The sequence below is a fragment of the Salvelinus alpinus genome, chromosome 10, assembly GCF_045679555.1.
Source record: "Salvelinus alpinus chromosome 10, SLU_Salpinus.1, whole genome shotgun sequence".
In the NCBI taxonomy this organism is placed as follows: domain Eukaryota; kingdom Metazoa; phylum Chordata; class Actinopteri; order Salmoniformes; family Salmonidae; genus Salvelinus; species Salvelinus alpinus.
The window spans coordinates 46,831,977-46,854,222 of record NC_092095.1 but is presented as its reverse complement, the minus strand read 5'-3'; the positions used below and the strand labels follow the sequence as shown (position 1 = coordinate 46,854,222).

The 22,246-nt window shown below is 42.4% G+C and overlaps 1 protein-coding gene across 2 annotated transcripts in view; it reads right to left on the bottom strand.

Annotated features, from left to right (window-relative positions):
• LOC139532098 (amyloid-beta A4 protein-like) overlaps positions 1-22,246 on the bottom strand; it is a 43,012-nt gene that overhangs the window by 13,746 nt on the left and 7,020 nt on the right. For both annotated transcript variants that reach the window (XM_071329239.1, XM_071329240.1), the window contains exons 2-4: positions 4,282-4,449; positions 1,707-1,836; positions 1,295-1,407 (exon numbers count right to left, since the gene is read on the bottom strand). In XM_071329239.1, coding sequence (XP_071185340.1) covers positions 1,295-1,407; positions 1,707-1,836; positions 4,282-4,449 — 411 coding nt within the window. The remainder of the gene's footprint in view (positions 1-1,294; positions 1,408-1,706; positions 1,837-4,281; positions 4,450-22,246) is intronic.

Below are 22,246 nucleotides of genomic sequence, written 5' to 3'. Positions count from 1 at the left end.
CAGCGGGGACTTGCTTACATTCAGCCACAAGAGCCTTAGTGAGGTTGGGCACTGACGTTGGGCGATTAGGCCTGGCTTGCAGTCAGCGTTCCAATTCATCCCAAAGGTGTTCGATGGGGTTGAGGTCAGGGCTCTGTGCAGGCCAGTCAAGTTCTTCCACACAGATCTCGACAAACCATTTCTGTATGGCCCTCGCTTTATGCACGGGCCATTGTCATGCTGAAACAGGAAAGGGCCTTCCCCAAACTGTTGCTACAAAGTTGGAAGTACAGAATTGTCTAGAATGTTGTAGCGTTGAAAAACAGCCCCAGACCATTATTCCTCTTCCACCAAACTTTACAGTTGGTACTATGCATTGGGGCATGTAGCGTTCTCCAGGCATCCGCCAAACCCAGATTTGTCCGTTGGGATGCCAGATGGTGAAGCTTGAATCATTACTCCGGAGAACGCGTTTCCACTGCTCCAGAGTCCAATGGCGGCAAGCTTTACACCACTCCAGCCAACACTTGGCATTGCGCATGGTGATCTTAGGCTTGTGTGCGGCTGCTTGGCCACAGAAACCCAATTCATGAAGCTCCCGACAAACAGTTGTTGTGGTGACCTTGCTTCCAGAGGCAGTTAGAAACTCGGTAGTAAGTGTTGCAACCGAGGACAGATGATTTTGACGCGCTACGCACTTCAGCACTCGCGTTACCATTCAGTCAGCTTGTGTGGCCTAACACTTCGTGACTGAGCCGTTGTTGCTCCTAGACGTTTCCACTTCACAATAATAACACTTATAGTTGACCGGGGCAGCTCTAGCAGGGCAGGAACTTTACAAACTGACTTGTTGGAAAGGTGGCATCCTAAGACAGTGCCGCATTGAAAGTCACTGAGCTCTTCATTAAGGCCAATGTTTGTCTAGGGAGATTGCATGGCTGTATACTTGATTTTATACACCTGTCAGCAACGGGTGTGGCAGAAATAGCCGAATCCACTAACTTAAAGGGTCCACATACTTTTGTATATATAGTGTATTACTATACACTAATTTCATAGATGTTTTTGTTTTATGCACTTCAGGGTGGAGTATATGGGGATATTATATGGCCTACATGAACTAGTAAGTACTCTGTATCCAACTAACACAGATAAAGATAAGAATATTTTTTATTATTTTACCCTGTAAGACAAACAAACATACAAACAATCAAGACAGACACAGAGGGTCAACACTTGTGGGTGCTGCCCCTACTGCAGATGGAGTGGCTTTCTGTAAAATGTGTAGCACGTATGTGTGTACACGTGATCTCACCTCTTTGGCCACAGTGTGCCAGTGCAGGTGGCTCTCACACATGTCCATGCGCTCCTGGTGCAGGAACTTGCACTTATCAGGAACCAGCAGGGCATCACTGACAAACTCCCCCACTGCAACATACACAGACAGAGCCAAATATACAGACATAAAAATAAAAAAAATGTAAACTGCCAACAACAAAATAACCCCTTTTTACTAAGGGATGGAACTCAAATAGTACAAACGCACACATAAATCTCAATTTATCCCTCAATCTCGTTCTCACACACACACACACACACACACACACACACACACACACACACACACACACACACACACACACACACACACACACACACACACACACACACACACACACACACACACACACACACACACACACACACACACACACGTGTATTTATACCTAGGCATCGGTACGGCACCACGATGTGCAGGTGACTGCGGCACTGCTTGCGGCCCTTCTTGCACCAGTTCTGGACGCTGACTGGCTGGTTGGCCTCCACCACGTTGGTGATCTGCAGCTCAGGGTATACCTGGGAGAGAAGAAACACGGAGTCTGTATCATTATCTCCCTTCACCCCCCCCCATCCCATTTTCTATCTATGATTGATCTCTCCCTCTCCACCTCCCTCTCTCCCACATCATCACCCATCTGTCCCACCAGCCGTTCACAGGGCGGTGAGCACTCTCTTTCGCTCTCTCCCAATCACTATTCGTCTCCATCCTCCCATCTGTCGCTACCATCCGGTCACAGCCCTCTTTCTTACTTACTACCAATGCCTCTCTCCCCCTCTCCCTCCCACCTCTCTATTATGTATTTCTATGGACATTATAGTTGGTCCTCTGTAGCTTAGTTGGTAGAGCATGGCACTTGCAATGGCAGAATACTGCTACTACTAATAATAAGGTGGGTGCTTACAATTGTCCTATTTCATACGCGTGCAAGTGTGTATTATACGAATGTGTGAATTAGAAATGAGTTTTTTTTGCATATCCCACTCCCCCTGAGATACCCTCGGAGAGTGCCATTACTGACGGTGTCCCTGGAGCAATTAGGGTTAAGTGCTTTGCTCAAGGGCACGTCAACAGATTTTTTTCACAGAGCCGGCTCAGGGATTCGAACCAGCAACCTTTTGGCCCAACACTCTTAAAGGGATACTTTGGGATTTTGCCAACGAGGCCACTTTATCTACTTCTCTAGAGTCAGATGAACTCGTGGGTAACATTATGTCTCTGTGTCCAGTATGAAGGAAGTTATACGTAGTTTCGCAAGCTAATACTGACTAGCGTGTAGCGCAATGACTGGAAGTTTATGGGTATCTGCTAAAATGTATGCACGCTTGACTAAGTCACCTTTGGATAAAAGCGTCTGCGAAATGACAAACATGTTATTATAATTATACACTACCGTTCAAAAGTTTTAGAACACCTACTCATTTCAAGGGTTTTTCATTATTTTTTACATTGTACAATAATAGTGAAGATATCAAAACTATGATGTAACCAAAAAAAGTGTTAAACAAATCTAAAAATATTTTATATTTGAGATTCTTCAAATCGCTACCCTTTGCCTTGATGACAGCTTTGCACACTCTTGTCATTCTCTCAACCAGCTTCATGAGGTAATCACCTGGAATGCATTTCAATTAACAGGTGTGCCTTGGTAAAAGTTAATTTGTGGAATTTCTTTCCTTCTTAATGCGTTTGAGCCAATCACTTGTGTTGTGACAAGGTAGGGGGGATATTCAGAAGATAGCCTTATTTGGTAAAAGACCAAGTCCATATTATGGCAAGAACAGCTCAAATATGCAAAGAGAAACAACAGTCCATCATTACTTTAAGACATGAAGGTCAGTCAATATGGAACATTTCAAGAACATTAAAGTTTCTTCAAGCGCAGTAGCAAAAACCATTAAGCGATATGATGTAACTGGCTCTCATGAGGACTGCCACAGGAAAGGAAGACCCAGAGTTACCGCTGTTGCAGAGGATAAGTTCATTAGAGTTACCAGCCTCATAAATTGCAGCCCAAATAAATGCTACACAGAGTTCAAGTAACTTCTCAACATCAACTGTTCAGAGGAGACTGTGTGAATCAGTTCTTCATGGCCGAATTGCTGCAAAGAAACCACTACTAAAGGACACCAATAAGAAGAGACTTGCTTGGGCCAAGAAACCCGAGCAATGGACATTAGACCAGTGGAAATGTGTCCTTTGGTGTGGAGTCCAAATTTGACATTTTTGGTTCCAACCACCGTGTCTCTGTGAGACGCGGTGTGGGTGAACGGATGATCTCCGCATGTGTAGTTCCCACTGTAAAGCATGGAGGAGGAGGTGTGATGGTGTGGCGGTGCTTTGTTGGTGACACTGTCTGATTTATTTAGAATTCAATGCACACTTAACCAGCATGGCTACCACAGCATTCTGCAGCGATACGCCATCCCATCTGGTTTGCGCTTAGTGGGACTATCACTTGTTTATCAACAGGACAATGACCCAACACACCTCCAGGCTGTGTAAGGACTATTTTACCAAGGAGAGTGATGGAGTACTGCATCAGATGACCTGGCCTCACAATCACCCGATCTCAACCAAATTGAGATGTTTGGGAGGAGTTGGACTGCAGAGTGAAGGAAAAGCAGCCAACAAGTGCTCAGCATATGTGGGAACTCCTGTTGAAAAAGCATTCCAGGTGAAGCTGGTTGAGAGAGTGTGCCAAGAGTGTGCAAAGCTGTCATCAAGGCAAAGGGTGGCTTTTAGAAGAATATAAAATATATTTAGATTTTTTGGTTACTACATGATTCCATGTGTTTTTTCATTGTTTAGATGTCTTCACTATTATTCTACAATGTAGAAAATAGTAAAAATAAAGAAAAACCCTTAAATGATTAAGTGTTCTGAAGTGTTCTACTTTTGACTGGAAGTGTATATTAAGTTATTGTATCGTATCATATTGTATCCAACCCCAATCTCCATACCTCCTGACAGTACTGCAGGATGCCCTCCTTGGTGCCGATACAGCTCTTGGTGCCGGAAGGGTCCGACTCCCACTTCCCACTCTGGACATCCACGTGCATGTTGAGCTTCCCACAGAACATGGCCACCTGGGGCTCCGCCAGAAGGCCCATCCCACCATCTGTCGGCACCTTGAGAGGGAGGGAGGGGAGGGATGGAGGAGAGACAAAAAGAGATATGTTCATTTACTCTCGTTCTGTAGTATTACAATGTGCCAATGGCAGCTATACAGGTGGGCATGTGCGAGAAGTAAGAAACCCAAATGGTCAGCAGAAAATACTTGATACAACATTTTACTAAATAGGTTCCTTTCATTTAACTTTTATTTCTACAGGTTACTGTCATTGTTGTTTGCCAGGGAGACCTGTTCAAGATGGCAGCAGTTTCCAAACACACGCTCCACAAAGAATTGACAATACATGACACGTAGAACGATATAATAAAGGCTTAAAAATACATTTAGAGAAGGGATGGACGGAGGGAATGGAGAGGACAGAGGGATGGAAGATTGGAGAAGAAAAAAATAACTACAAATGTGTAAGGGGAGAGAACGGGGCAATGATTCAAGAAAAAAAAGCGGGAGAGGCAGGAATAAGAGGAGAACAAAGATGGGAAAATAGGGGGAAGATGGCTTGAGGTGTAAGCGGGGGAAAAGACAAAAAGGGTTGAGGGAGGAGATATAGGCCCTTTATTAGTAAACTACTTTTGACCAGGGCCCAATTGAGTGCCCTTTGGGATAGAGGCACAGATTAGAGTTTGGGTGCCGTTTCAGGCATTGACTTGTTACGTCGAGGCTCCGGTGTGAGTTTTCCCCTTAGTACAGGTCTAGGATCAGCTTCCCCTCCCCCAATCCTAACCGTAACGATGTGTGGGAAATGCAATACTGATCCAAGATCAGCGTCCTAGGGGAACATTCACACTACACCCATCAATGGTAAAAGAAGAGGCTACTGTAGACTTTCCTACTGAATTGTGATTGACAAACACATAGCACCACTGCAGACTCTTACGAAACCTTCCCAAACCTATCAAGCTTTTACACACGCACGCAAGCATATTGGACGGCATGCACGCACACTCACTGCACACACACAGACACAAACACACATGCACGTATCCTAGATAACCCACAGGTGGCAGCACTGAGAAAGAACATGTACTGTAGTATGCCAGGCTGCCAAGGGGTTTTCATGCTTGGCTTACGTGTGTGTGCACCTTTGTTGTCCATCCGGTGCCTATTCACGGGTACTAATTATATTATGTAACTGTATTCATGTGTGTACATCCATCTCTGAGAGTATGTGAGTGTGTATGTGTGTCCATCGCTACTGCATAAGGAGGTTTTGTAATGAGGATCCTGTAAGGGAGGTGGGGACAAACGAAAGACTGAAAGACAGCATTGTACTAGAGAACGAGGGAGGAGAAAGAGGGAGAGCGAGAGGAGAGAAAGAGAGACCGATTGCATTGTGTTTTTCTATAATCTTGTTAGTGGTTTGGCAGTAAAACAAATGTTTGTGAAGTAGAGGATGACATACTGTGAATGGACTTGATTCTCTTACGAGCTAATGCACAATGTAATCCTTATCCACACACACACAGTGCACGCACATTCACAGACACACGCATACACACACACTTTCATTACGACACTCGTCCATTCATATGCATGCGCACTCAGTGCACTGTGCATGCACACATTCGGGCATGCGCGTCTACACACAAACAAACTCAGACAGATCAGATTGCAGTGTAGTTCTATGAGGGACGGATGTGTCGCCTAAAGAAGTTAAGTTCAAGTCAACCTGTTAGGCCACATGCCCTAGCGCCATGGAAATCTGTAAATCCCACACACGTTCGCTCATATGGAATCAGTAGAAAAACAGGTGAAATCACTTGTGTTAGTGTCTTCTATCAATCAAATGTATTTATAAAGCCCTTTTTACATCCGCAAAGGTCAAAGTGCTATACAGAAACCCAGCCTAAAACCTCAAACAGCAAGCAATGCAGATGTAGAAGCACGGTGACTAGGAAAAACTACCTAGAAAGGCAGGAACCTAGGAAGAGACCTAGAGAGGAACCAGGCTCTGAGGGGTGGCCAGTCCTCTTCTGGCTGTGCTGGGTAGAGATAAGAGTACATGGCCATTTAAGGCCAGATTGTTATAAAACCGACAAACAGGTTAAAAGATTAGTGTGTGTGTGAATGCATTCGTCCATGTGTACAGTAAACTAGGGTTGGGCGGTATCTAGATTTTCAGTCATACCGTTTCTGTACCATACCGGTGTATACAGTATTACCGAATGTGCACACAAGGGTCGCTATTAAAAAATAAATAAAATGCAATCCACAAAGCAATTTAGGAAACAGGGATCTTGATCCAGGAGGGGATTGAATGTCTCTGCTGTAACCAAGAAGCTTGATCTTGACATCTAGCCCCTTAGCTAGCAAGTTAGCAAACCGGATAACATTTGACACATCTTAGATTTATTGTATTTATACTAAACTTATAGTTCTAAGTAGTGATGTGGCACCCCCCCCCCCAAAAAAAAGTATATACATATATAATTTTTTAACAGTGTTGAAAATCATAGTCTGTATTTCAATAGCCGTCATTTCTCAAAACAAGAATATACCGATGAGTTTCAGAAGAAAGTTCTTTGTTTATGGCCATTTTGAGCCTGTATTCGAACCCCAAAAATGCTGATGCTCCAGATACTCAACTAGTTTAAAGGCCAGTTTATTGCTTCTTTAACTTCACTAGGGTAGGGGGCAGCATTTGGAATTTTGGATGAAAAGCATGCCCAAAGTAAACTGCCTGCTACTCAGGCCCAGTTGCTAATATATGCATATTATTAGTAGATTTGGATAGAAAAAAACTCAAAAGTTTCCTAAACTGTTAAACAGAGTATAACAGAACTCATATGGCAGGCAAAACCCTGAGGAAAACCCATCCAGGAAGTGCTTTTATTTTGAAAGGCTGTTTTTCCATTGAAAGCCTATCCACCATACAAAGACTTATGACCCAGTTCACGATCTCTATGGCTTCTTCTACATGTGGCCAGTCTTTAGGCACTGTTTCAGGCTTTTACTCTGAAAAATGAGGGAGATACTGCACTTTCTGTGAGTGGACCGTGGAAATTTCCAGACATGAGTCCACCGTGTGACCAGGAGCGCGCTTTCTTTGTTCCTCCTTTTCTATTGATGAAGCTTTTGTCCGGTTGAAATATTATTGATTATTTGACAAAAACAACCTGAGGATTGATTTTAAACATCGTTTGACATGTTTCTATGAACTTTTATGGTACTTTTTTAGATTTTTTGTCTGTTTGTTGTGACCGCGCTTTGTTCCAATGGATTGCTGAACAAAACGCACCAACAAAACGGAGGTTTTGACATTATCGAACAAAACTAACATTTATTGTGTAACATGGAGTCTTCGGAGTGCAACCATATGAAGATCATCAAAGATAAGTGATACATTTTATCGCTATTTCTGACTTTAGTTTACTCCTCTTCTTGGCTGCTAACTGTTTGTAATGATTTGTCTGCTGGGCGCTGTTCTCAGATAATCGCATGGTTTGCTTTCACGGTAAAGCATTTTTGAAATCTGACACAGCAGTTGGATTAACAAGAAGTTTATCTTTAAGCTGGTGTATAACATTTGTATCTTTTATGTATGTTTATTATGACAATTTCTGTTTTGTTGAGTTTCACGCTCTGCAATTTCACCCGATGTTGTTTGAGACAGTGGATTATTGAACAAAACGCGCCAACAAAACTGAGGTTTTTGGATATAAACATGGACTTTACCGAACAAAACAAACATTTATTGAGTAAATGGGAGTCTTGTGAGTGCAAACATATGAAGATCAAAGGTAAGTGATTATATTTATCACTATTTCTGACTTGTGTAACTCCTCTACTTGGCTTGTTACTGTTTGTAATGATTTGTCTGTTGGGCGCTGTTCTCAGATAATCGCATGATATGCTTTCGCCGTAAAGCCTTTTTGAAATCTGACACTGTTGTTGGATTAACAAGAAGTTTATCTTTAAACCCATGTGTAACACTTGTATGTTTCATGAATTTTTATAATGAGTATTTCTGTTTTTGAATTTGGCGCTCTGCAATTTCACTGGATGTTGCCCACTGGATGCTAGCGTCCCACACCCCCTGGAGAGGTTAATCAGCACAACAGTTTTCAGCTGTGCTAACATAATTGCAAAAGGGTTTTCTAATGATCAATTAGCCGTTTAAAATGCTAAACTTGGATGAGCTAACACAATGTGCCATTGGAACACAGGAGTGATGGTTGCTGATAACGGGCCTCTGTACGCCTATGTAGATATTCCATAAAACATTTATTTTTAAAATCACCCGTTTCCAGCAACAATAGTCATGTACAACCTAAACAATGTCTACACTGTATTTCTGATCAATTTGATATTATTTTAAATGGACAAAAAAAGTACTTTTCTTTCAAAAACAAGGACATTTCTAAGTGACCCCAAACTTTTGAACGGTAGTGTGTAATATATATATATATATATATATATATATATATATATATATATATATATATATTTTACACACATACATAAAAAAATAAATAATGTATATACATTCATATTTTATACAATGCTGCGAGCTTCAGGCCAGACCCAAGCTGATACAATGTTTCAAGTTCGTTGCAGACAGCCCATGCGTAGCCACTGTGCTGTATAGGATATTATTTTTAAATCAGGATATTTTTTACCTGCAGGATGAAATGTTTTTATTTGTTTGCTTTATGTAGGCTTTTTTTACATAGTTGTCAATGGTAATAGAAGTTACTTTTTAATGTTTGTATCATTTTCATTTCGATATAATTTTGATTAACCACATGACAATGATTGTGAAGACGGTATTATAAATTAAATGAAACTGTTCCACAAAAATATGCATACGAAAATCATAACTGGCATGCAGATCAGTAGAAATGCTAAGATAAATTGGCATTCCACATGCGAAAGGTTGTAGCCTATTACCAGCAACTTTAGGAGATTAACCTCAGAATCTGCGAAAGCCAGCAGGGGGATGGTCGGGTCAGGTTATCTTGATCTCTGGCTCCCTCATAAGTCATTTGTCTTATTTCATCAAACAGTGCGCTTAAAGCATCAGGCAAGCTCAATACATGTAGTTAATTTCATTAAAACACATAGGGGTGTGTCTATGGAAAAATACAAGTTTACATTTTTTCCCCCCAACCAATCTATTACTCGAAAGAACAGACAACTTTTGTTCGGCAAAGCTTTTTTTTTCTCCCAAAAACACTGGTAAGTAAGAAATGTTTAGACACGGTTTTACCCACGTCATATGTATATACTGTATTATGGTCCAGACTTATCCTATATAACTACTGTTGTATCCTTTTCTATTCCTATACTGTCCATGTCTATGCACACCATCATATACATATATATTTATATTCCGGACTCTGACATTGCCCATCTTGATATTTTTTAAATTCCTTTCTTTTAATTTGGGGGATTTGTGTGCATCGTTAGGTATTACCTCACTGCTGGAGCTAGAAACACAAGCATTTTGCTGCACCTACGATAACATCTGCAAAATAAGTGTACGCAACCAATAAAATCTGATCTGGTAAGGTTTGAGGAAAGGGAGACTGACAAACCCACGTTACACAAACTGGTGTAATAACGTTGTTTCCATGTCATTTCAACCAGAAAATGTGATCACTTCGAATTAACGTGGAAATCTGATTGGATTTGCAAAAAGTCATCAACGTAAAAGGTTTTCACTCAACTTTAAAACTAAATCCAATTTCATGGTTAACATTTCTGTCGATTTCACGTTGAACTCAATCAAATGTAAATCAAAACTAGCCGTTGAACTGATGTCTTCGCCCAGTGGGTAGATACGCAGTTAGAGGAAACATCTGCTTGTCAATCATGTCATTTCCTTCTGTATATTTACAGTAGTGAAAACGGTACACCTCCCTTGTGATGTGTGTGCAAGATCAGAGAGTCTTAGTTCTGCTCTACAAGAAATCAATGGTGTAGAACAGGGTTCTCCAACTTTTGACCCAGCCCTACAGTTACTGACAAACTTGATTCAGCTAATTCCGTTCCAGAGAGACAACATTTTATTAGTTTAATATTTGAATAATGTGCATTACTGCAGGGCTGGAACGAAAGTATGCACAACAATGACTGGAGTTGTAGAACCCTGGAGTAGATAGGGTCAGATTTGACATGATGCTCCTATACCCACATTATCGTCCCAATCCAAACCGTATCGCTTGGATATTTTCTTTTCACATGGCTAGGTCCAGCTGCTAAAAGCGAGCCGAGCTGGCCCCATAACATATCTGTTTCCAGCCCAAAGTGAATAGAGGCATAGTTAGCTTGCCATGCCCCACTCAAATCATGCTGGAAAGAAGCAGGCTGGCCATCGTCCCAGTCAGTACTCACTGGAAAGCGAGCCAAAAGAGCACAGTTCAGGTTGACACGAGTGTGAAAAAGGTTATTGTTATAGAAAGACTACGATGACCCAATTCCACTTTGTGACAACTGCTGATGTAAAAAGGACTTTAGAAAAAGTGTTTGAAATTTGACCCAGTTCCATGTCAGCCACCCACCCCCTACTTATCACTTAGACGTGAAGAAATTGGAACGGAGGCCTACGTGGAGCAATCCCCATATTGCTTTTAGACCTACCCGCTGCTCTGATGTGTGAACACTAAAGGGAAATTGCTCTCCCTCCCTCGCACTCGCTCTCACCCACTTTTCCAGTATTCAAAATCACCTCATCTGTTTTTGCCTTGTAAATAATGTCCTTCCTCTATTCCCTCTTCTCCTTCCCCCTCTCTTCTCCATCCTGCTGCAAACAGTTGGGGGGGGGTTGTCCTGGAGAGCAGCCAAATCCCACTGCAGTCTTATAAATCAGACTGTTTGGAATGGAAAGGTTAGAAAGAGAGAAAGCAACAAAGTGAGAGATGAAAGAGGGCGGGATATAAATGGACAACGAGACTTTGTGCGTTGTAAGGTGTATAAACTGTGTATAACACTATGAGCCCCAGTGGAGTAGGGTGAAGTTGCCCCTAATCTTAGTGCAGGAAGTACAAAGCTGACCCAACGTTTAAGGTTAGGATAGGGGGAGGGAAAGCAGATCCTAGATATGTACCTAGGGAAAACTTCACTCTGGAGCACAAACCAGTCGGGAGAGGTTTAACAGTAATGGTTTCCTAGGTGCAGGGTTCAAAACATAAGTGAGAGAGAAAAGAAAGAAAGACGGGAGAGAGAGAAAGCGAGAGTGAGAGAGAAAGAGAACAGAGGAGTAGTGGACATTATGAGAGGAGACAGGGCTTTCCCTGAGCCACCTGCTCCCTCGCTTGCCTCTGCCCACTCTCATCCATCGCCAGCATTGCTATCTCATCTATCGGCTGGCCAGCCTGCCGGCAGTAATCTGGGTGGGGGATTACGCTGAGCTGCCTGGCCGAGATATCCCACAGTGGTCCCAATCCACACTGATACCACCCATGGTACCCTCCTGCTGCTGTCACAACAAGATACTGTTCTCACTACTGCACCATCCAACTAGATATTGCATGTAAAGTACCCCATATAGGACCATATTGGAGGTAACACAGACCTATGTACTGTTGTCGTAAGCACACAGTAAAAGGCTAATACAGTTGATTTAAGTTTAATTTAAAAAAAATCAGGGAAATATGAGAATAACAGTCCCGGCTCGCAACATCAAGAGTTTCCCCCCCCACACAGCCAACAAACAATTTATACCTGCGCAATTAAATGGTCAACCGCGCCACACCAAATGTAAAGTGATAGCACATCAGGTGACTCTCTGGGAGAATTGGGTAGAAAGGCATTCTACATGCGGCCAAGACTACCCAGCACTCCCCAATGTAAATCTACCTTAATCCAAAGCTTGGTACTACTGGTACTAGCCTTACTGGCACAGCACTGGTGGAGAAAGCTTTAATCAATCATGCCTTTGGCCCTGGTGCACTGCATTGGTTAATGATCCCAGTTGCTCACAGATCCACCAGCAAAAAGTTGATGCCATGGAAACTAGAACACATCGTTAAAATAGAGCCGGCCACCGCCTGAAAACAGAGGGAAGTCTTGCCTCATCCTAAAACGTAGGCCATGAAACAGACGGTGTCCGTTTCTGAAAATAAAGTCAGTCAATCCTGAACCCACGTACAATCTTTGGAATGTGCCTAGCCAGCTGGTGCTAGTTGGAACGTACTGTCAACATGCTTACATATCCACCATAACACAGAGAGAAGAAGCCACGTTGATAGTTTTTCTAGGACAGTGTGTAAGGGAAGCAGAAGTGGGTATATTGCATTAACAGAAATTACGGTAACCAAACATTGTAGATTTGAAATGATGGGAATTAAAAATGGTAAATGTACTACTGGTGAGCCATCCCCGCGGCCTCCGCAATGGATTAGTCCACTGAGAAAAGGTGTCAATAAACACGTACCGTAAAAACTTTTATTTTTAACTGCTCGACTAAAAACATTACCAGTCGACAAAATGGGGTCAGCCCTACACAGGACAAATAAAGTTATTTTAATTGAATTGGATCACGGCCGCATTTCAGTCGGGTGACCTCATTCGGTGACCTATATTGAAACCAGACAAACATACCAGGTCTCTATCACACATCTTTAAGCACACATTTTCTTTGCTCCATATTGTATCTAAGAGCCACAGACATTGAGTCAGTATTGACTCGTTTGGTTAAACAGAAAACTTGCCTGGTACCTATTGTCCAGTGAGAATGTGTCTCTGTGTGTGTGTCTGTCTTTATGCTATTATTGGTGGGACACTGACTCTTCCTCTAGCTCTACCAATGGGTATAGGGTGCTTCCCATTGGTTTGCATGGGGATCTTGTGGGTTTTGACCAGGGGTTAATTCTTCTTCTGGCTGGGTCCACCCTCTCCTTTGCCATTCTATTCACATTAGCATGAAGACGCACATGCACACCCGCACTCATATGCATAATGTGCATACACGTGCAGTGTTGTACATACATGCACACACACACCAAAGAACAAGTGTATAATATTGATTTGATTTAATCCTCGGGCCCTGTTCTGTGAACCAGTCCCAAAGTCCCGGGGCAGCATTAATTGTGGCTCTGTTGCGGTGAGCTGTTATTGGAGTGTCCCAGGCCTGCCACTGGGATCTGGGATCAGCTTTCAGACCTAGGGAGACCACCTGGCGGTGCGAGTGTCACCTGAGATAAGCTATTATGTCTGGAGAGTGTCCTCTGCCTGTCTCTACCCACCAGAGACACAGGGTGCGTCTAAAATGGCACCCTATTCCCCATGTAGTGCACTACTAGTACAACACTGTCTAGCTCCCTGGCTGTGTTTGAAATGTGCTCTGGTCAAAAGTGGTGCACTCTAAAAGGGAATAAGATGTCATTGTAGATGCAGCCAGGCCGTATAGAAACAGATCGATAAGAATGACAGACAGATACTGAGTAGACAGACACACAATCAACAATGACTGGGGAGGAAAGAGAAATAGCCAGAGGCCTTGTATAAAAACAGACTTACTTATTAAAAAAAACAAGTCAAAATACTTTGAACTTACTACTTTAGTTATCATTACTATTTATTTTTTAAACTACTTTTACTCCACTACATTCCTAAAGAAAAGATGTACTTTTTACTCCCATATATTTTCCCTGACAACCAAAATAACTTTTTACATTTTGAATGCTCAGGTAGGACAACAATATGGTCCAATTCACGCACCTATCATCTCTACTGCCTCTGATCTGTTGGACACTAAACACAAATATTGCGTATGTAAATTGTGTCTGAGTGTGCCCTGGAGGACAGCCAGTGTGCCCCTGGCTGTCCTTATATCAAAAGGGAAAAATTTTATTTTTTTACATTGTGCCATCTGGTTTGTATTATATAAGGAATTTGATGAATAGCATTTACTTTGAACTTTTACTTAAGTCTGACAATTGGAGTACTTTTTCCACCACTAAACGTAAGTACATTAAAAACCAGATACTTTTACTCAAGTAGTATTTTACTGGTTGACTCACCTTTTAGTTGAGTCATTTTCTATGAAGGTATCTTTACTTTTACTCAAGTATGACAATTTAGTACTTTTTCCACCACTGCCCTGGAGGACAGAGCCTTATTCTGTTTGGAATACCGGTTGGACACCATGGGAAACTAGTTAGGAAGGAAATCAGTCACGACTTAATTAGATAAGGCTGGAGAGGTGACCGAATGACAGCCGGCACATTGACACAGAGAAACGTGAACAGGCAAGCACACGTACACACACATTCACTAATCACTTACCAAGCAGGGCCTGCTGTGACTTAAACCCCTGGCCTGAGCTCATCTTTGAACCCTATCAGTGTGTGTGTGTGTGTGTGTGAGTGAGAGCGACTCCATGCATGAGAGTGTATAAATGGTACATGTGCTTGGTCTTTGGAGTGTGTGGCTGTGTGTGCGCGCGTGTTTGTGTAATGCTATCTGCTAGTCTCTGGGACCGGATCCTCGGGTGGGTTGGGTGTGGGAGTGTGTTACAGTGATTAGAGGGCAGTCAGCCCCTCGTTTCCCTCACGCCCTGCCTGCCAACATTCCAATTACACCCTGCACCCGGGAACGGAAGACTGGTTGCCGTGGCCATCGCCATGACGATGACGTCTATTCCCATCTGGTCGAGATGTGCTACTGTGTCCCTGTGACGACAGTTGACAACCTCATCGGCAAGCAATAAGACTGGCTGTAACGTAACAAAATCTGGAAAAAGTCAGGGGTCTGAATACTTTCCGAATGAACTGTATTTTTCATTTAACTATGAAAGTCAGTTAAGAACAAATTATTTTTACAATGACAGCCTACCCCCTGTACTGTATATATACACAGTACCAGTAAAAAGTTGACACCTACACATTCAAGTTTTTCTCTCTTTTTTACTATTTTCTACATTGTAGAATAATAGTGAAGACATCAAAATGATGAAATAACACATATGGAAACATGTAGTAACCAAAACAAAAGTGTTAAATCAAAATACATCTTAGATTTGAGATTCTTCAAAGTAGCCACCATTTGCCTTGATGACAGCTTTACACGCTCTTGGCATTCTCTCAACCAGCTTCATGAGGTAGTCACCTGGAATGCATTTCAATTAACAGGTGTGCCCAGTTAAATTTATCTGTGGAATTTTTTCCCATCCTAATGCATTTGAGCCAATCAGTTGTGTTGTGACAAGGTAGGGGTGGTACACAAAAGATAGCCCTATTTGGTAAGAGATCAAGTCCATATTATGGCAAGAACAGCTCAAATAAGCAAAGAGAAACGACAGTCCATTACTTTAAGACAATGTGGAAAAACAAAACGGAAAAACCTTCAAGCGCTATGATGAAACTGGCACTCATGAGGGCCGCCACAGGAAAGGAAGACCCGGAGTTACCTTCACTGCAGAGGATAAGTTCATTAGAGTTACCAGCCGCAGATATTGCAGCACAAATAAATGCTTCACAAAGTTCAAGTAACAGACATCTCAACATCAACTGTTCAGAGGAGACTGATTGACATCAGGCCTTTGTGGTCAAATTGCTGCAAAGAAACCACTACTAAAGGACACCAATAATAAGAGACTTGCTTGGGTCAAGAAGCATGAGCAATGGACATTAGACCGGTCGAAATACGTCCTTTGGTCTAATGAGTCTAAATTTGAGATTTCTGGTTCCAACTGCCGTGTCTTTGTGAGACGCAGAGTACGTGAACGGATGATCTCTGCATGTGTGGTCACCACTGTAAAGCATGGAGGAGGAGGTGTGATGGTGTGGCCTTTGCTGGTGACACTGTCTGTGATTTATTTAGAATTCAAGGCATGCTTAACCAGCATGGCTACCACAGCATTCTGCAGCGATACCCTTTCCCATCTGGTTTGCGCTTAATAGTACGATCATTTGTTTTTCAACAGGACAATGACCCAACTCACCTCCAGGCTGTGTAAGGGCTATTTGACCAAGAAGGAGAGTGATGGAGTGCTGCATCAGATGACCTGGCTTCCACAATCACCCGACCTCAACCCAATTGAGATGGTTTGGGATGAGTTAGACCGCAGAGTGAAGAAAAAGCAGCCAACAAGTGGGCATATGTGGGAACTCCACATATGAATGACTGTTGGAAAAGCATTCCAGGTGAAGCTGGTTGAGAGAATGCCAAGAGTGTGCAAAGCTACATGATCCCATGTGGTTTTTCATATAAAAAAAATTAAGAAAAACCCTTGAATGAGTAGATGTGTCCAGACTTTTGACTGGTACTGCATAAATGCGTGTGTATATATACACAGTGCATTCAGAAAGTAAATCAGACCCCTTGACCTTTTCCACACTTTGTTATTTAATCAATTTTAGAACAAGGCTGTAAACAATCTACACACAATACCCCATAATCACAAAGCAAAAACATGTTTTTAGACATTTTTGAAAATACAAAACAGAAATACCTTATGTAAATAAGTATTTAGACCCTTTGTTATGAGACTCAAAATTGAGCTCAGGTGCATCCTGTCTCCATTTTTTCAGAATCTACAGGGAAAGCCAAGCATTTCAAGACCCCTTGGGTGCCGCCATAGATTTAGATTAAAAGTGCCCATCCAAGAAGGCTCAAGAATACCAGCGACAAAATGACACAATCACATTATATCTAACATAGCTTTTTTTTTTATAATATGTTTATTATTTTCCAATAAAAATAAAGTAAAAAAGACAGCAATACAAACAATGACATTCATTGTACTGTTGAATGGGATGGCCAGTTTAGAGGACAAAACAAAAGTTAACTCACACATACACAAAATAAAACAAAATCCTATTAGGTGGTACATGTATAAGAAGACAGCATATAGTCATTACAAGCAGTGTAGTTCAGCCAAAAATAAATATTGAGTGGAGTACAGCACAGAGTAGCAGCAGATCGTCAGCCCAGTTATGAAGCGGGGCTAGACCATTTATCCAGTATCGGCTGCCATATTTTGTAAAACAATGGACTTCTATTGGAGGTGTTGTATCGAATCTTTTCCATATGTATTACATTCCCTAAATCCCGTAACCACATTTCAAAGGTAGGTACAGTCTCCAATTTCCAAAATTGCAATATGAGCCTTTTGGCTAATAGAGTACACAGAGAGACAGCTTTCCCTTCCTGGTTATTCCCATCAACTGTACCAAACAGAGCGATCAATGGGTCTGGGGCTAGAACTCTATCAAAGGCCTTAGATAAGTAATCAAAAATGAGAGCCCAGTAAGCATGTAATTTAGGGCATGTCCAGAATAAGTGGGTCAACGTCCCCTCATCCTGCTTGCACCTCTCACACAGTGGTGAGGTGTCCGGGAATATTTTATGCAGTTTTACTTTTGAGTAGTGTAACCTGTGTATCACCTTAAACTGTACAAGGTTGTGTCTGGCATTCACTGAACTGTGGTTTATATTCCTGAGAGCTTCTATCCAGTCCTCATTTGAGATTTCTGAACCAAGTTCTTGTTCCCAAGCCCTTTTAATGGTGTCTGTGGATACCTCTATGTGGGCCTGTAGCACATCATACAGTCTAGAGACCGACCCTTTTGAATGGGGTTTGACAAGTATCAAGCTATCTAATGTAGGACTATTGGGCTTAATGCCATACTGTGGGATATGTGTCCTTAAGAAATTCCTGATTTGGAGGTATCTGAAAAAATGTGTTGTTGGCATGTTGAACTTTGCCTGTAATTGTTGAAATGAAGCTAACTGACCATCTATGTATAAATTACCAATTGTTGTGAGCCCCTTCTCCCTCCACTGTGAAAACACCACATCATCCAATGCAGGGTGGAAAGCATGATTCAGGCTAATCGGGCTGTCTATGTAAACAGTGGGTATGTTAAGAAAATCCCTAATCTGTTTCCAGATCCTAAGCGTATGACAAATGACTGGATTGGAGTCATAAGTGGGTTTTTTCACATATGATGGGCTATTAACAAGTGCAGGGAGTGAGGAACGTTGACAGGAGGCCTGCTCGATCAAAAGCCATGAAGGCATATCCTTCTGTCTCATCGCAGGTAAACTTTCCCTCCAGAAAGACACAATGTTCAGATTAGCAGCCCAATAATACAGTTTGAAGTGAGGAAGGCCAAAGCCCCCCTCTATCTTGTACTTGCATAAATGCTTCTTTGAAATTCTGGCTGCCTTGTTATCCCATAAAAATGGAGTTACTATTGAATCCAATTTCTTAAAATAGCTTTGTGGTATGAAATTGGGTAGACATTGGAAGAGGTAAAGAAACCTGGGTAGGACAACCATTTTAATAGCGTTTATACGACCAACCAAGGAAATAGGCAGAGTTTTCCAGAAATCTATATTTTGTTTAAGCTGATATATTTTCATGTCCCAATTCACTTTCAATAGCTGGTCAAGGTCTCTTGTCACTACAATGCCAAGGCTTGTGAACTTGTCCCTCACTGTTCTAAACGGGGTAGATTGCAGAAATTGCATATCCACAGGCCGTGATATTGGCATCAACTCACTTTTTTGCCAGTTTATCTTGTAGCCAGAGAAGGAGCCGAATGTGTTTATCAAGTTAAGTAATGGTGGAATAGAAGTTTTAGGCTTAGACAAAAACAAAAGAACATCGTCTGCATATAGGGAAATTTTGTGCTGTGTGTCTTTTATTTTAACAGAAGCTATATCGGCACATGCCCGAATGCGAGTAGCAAGGGGTTCCATGGCTATAGCGAAGAGAGCAGGCGAAATAGGGCACCCCTGTCGGCACCCCTTGAACAGGCGGAATGACTGCGACATTTCCTGATTGGTCACAACGGACGCCATTGGGTGTGCATAAATAATTCTTATCCAATTAATAAATTCCTTTCCAAATCCGAAATGCTCCAGAACCGACATCATATACTTCCACTCAATCTGATCAAACGCCTTCTCTGCATCAAGAGCTATTACCACTGCCTCAACTTTATGATCATGATACATTACGTTGAAAAGGCGTCTCAAATTGTAGTATATATGTCGGCCCGGGATAAAACCTGTCTGGTCAGGGTGTATGATGTCGGAAATATATTTTTTCAATCGGTTTGCCAATATCTTTGTCAACACCTTGTTTTCTATGGGGAGTAACGACACGGGGCGATACGACGACATCTCCATGGAATCTCTATCTTTTTTCAAGATCAGGGCTATTGTAGCCTCATACAGTGTTTGCGGGAGTTTGGTATTTTCTTTGGATTGTTGAAACATTCGCAGCATAAGTGGAGATAGACTAGCGCAGTACTTCTTATAGAATTCTATTACATATCCATCGGGCCCAGGGGCCTTGCTGTTTGGAAATTGTGCTATCGCTGTGTTAATTTCATCTAAGGTTATCCCTGCATCGAGTGCGGCAGCTGCCCCCCTGTCTAGTTTAGGAAGTTCACATTCAGCGAGAAAGCGTTCCATAGTTTGTGGATCAGTAGCATCGCATTTTGATTGGTATAGCTCTGAGTAAAACTGCGCAAAGCATTTATTAATGTCCTGCGGATCTGTTACTATTTTACCCTTCTTGTCTTTTATTTTGTGAATAGCTCTAGATGCTTGTACATGCCTTAGCTGTCTTGCTAATAATTTATGTGGTTTGTCCCCCAGTTCAAAATAACTTTGTTGCGTTCTAGCAAGTAAAGAGCCCACCCGTTTCGAAAGGATGGTATTGTATTCATACTTTAACTTTGTGATCTTCTCAAGGACTGTATACGAGGAATTTGTCCTAAAAACGTTCTCCTGTTCCCCTAACTCTCTTTCAATTTCTCTCAGCCTAGTATTGGCACGTTTCTTCCTCTCTGATGTATAAGAAATAATGTAACCTCTAATCACAGCCTTTAGAGATTCCCAAAGGGTGGAGTCGTCAACATCCCCCGTGTCGTTAGTACTGAGGAAAAAGGCAATCTGCTCCTTCAAATACTGACAAAAAGCCTCATCTTTCAACAGGTATGCGTCTAAGCGCCACGGTCGCCGACCTGTCGACATATTGTCGAGTTTCAGCACCATGGACAGAGGAGAGTGGTCCGTAATTAGAATGGGGTGATAGGTAACCGACTCAGCTGCTGAAATTAGTTTGGAGTCCAACAAAAAATAGTCAATTCTGGAATATGATTTATGAACTGATGAAAAGAAAGAATAATCCCTGTCTGTTGGGTGCGTCAGTCTCCAAATATCGACAATGTTAAGGTTTGTCATCAATGTATTTAGACAGACACTGGCATTTGATTGTTGAAGTGACCTTGATAGCTGTTTATCTAAAAGAGGATCTAACGTACAGTTAAAGTCACCTCCAACAATAACACTTGTATCCGAGATATTTGGTATGGCCTTAAATACCCTTTGAAAAAATAATGGATCATCGAAGTTGGGTCCATATAAATTGACCAAGGTTATTGGTTTTGAATTCAGTGTACCAGCCACAATAATATACCGACCATTAGGATCTGAAATCGAGGTTGAGTAAACAAAAGGAATGTTTTTCCTTATCAGGATTGCTACCCCTCTCGCTTTTGCATCAAAGTTAGACTGGTATATCTGACCGATCCAGCCGACTCGTAGCTTGGCCTGCGCGGAGCGTTTAATATGAGTTTCTTGAAGAAGCACTATGTCAGCACCCAGTGATTTAAGATGAGAAAAAACCTTAGCTCGTTTCACGACATGCCCTAATCCATTACAGTTCCAGCTGACTATCTTTATTCCACCTGGTCTACTCTGTGCTCGGTCACTATGTGGCATTTCTTATTTTAAAGCAAATTGCTGCTGTCAAACAAAACCCTGAAGAAAAACGTCCCGCCGTGCGGGAGCTTGTCATGCCACCTGTACTAATAAACGTGAACATAAAACACAGACCCCATCCCCCCTCCCGTCCCTCCACCCGTCCCTTTACTGAGTGACTTCCCCAAACGAAGCGCTCCTTGACTAACACACAAACCTTAGGGTGTCTAGACATAAAGCTTGAACTAACTCGTCGTCTATAGATGCTCCGCATATAAACTAATATTAAATAACACTTAACTTAACTCTCACGTTAGGGGGTGAGTGGCGTTAAAACATGACATGCCAAACAATGCTATATTAGCCACAACATCTCACCTATCATATAAGTCCCAATTTCTGATCTTCTGATCGAAAAGACATAGGCCGGAAATTCAATTCACACACATTCCTGGCCTGTATTTGGCCATTTAGCCTGCTGGCACAGCCGTTCTGTATCCTCAGCCGGGGAGCTTGCTTGTCAAGAACAGATCGGCCTCTTTTGCGTTGTCAAACGTACGTGTTGATCCCTCGACTGTCACCTTAAACCGGGCTGGGAAGAGGAATCCATATCGGATGTTGGCCGCCCTGCATTTGTTGCGTACCTCATCATACTCTTTCCGTTGGTTCCTCACCTCCAAGGTAAGATCTGGGTAGAAAGACACCCTGGCTCCGTTGTAGTTAAGGGGGAACTTTTGACTAGCCAGCTTGAGGATGAGATCCCTGGTGTGGGGATAGTGCAGCCTTACAATGAATGGCCTTGGTGGCCCGCCCTTGGCCGGCTTCGTTGCCTGTGCTCTGTGTGCGCGGTCGATCAGGATGGCCGTTTTGAAGTGTTCACTCCCCAGCAATGCCGGTATCAGCTCCGAGACAAATTCAGTGGGTTTCCCTTTCTCAGTGTCCTCCTGGATCCCACATATTCGGATGTTCTGGCGTCTTGAATGCGACTCGAGCATTTCCAGTCGGGCCTTCAGGGTTTTGTTGTCATTTTTGAACGTTGCGCACTGTTTCTCTATGTCCTGTAGCCTGGCCTCGTGATCGATTGTCGTCTGCTCAACCTCGTGCACCCTTCCCTTAGTTGCCTTCACAGT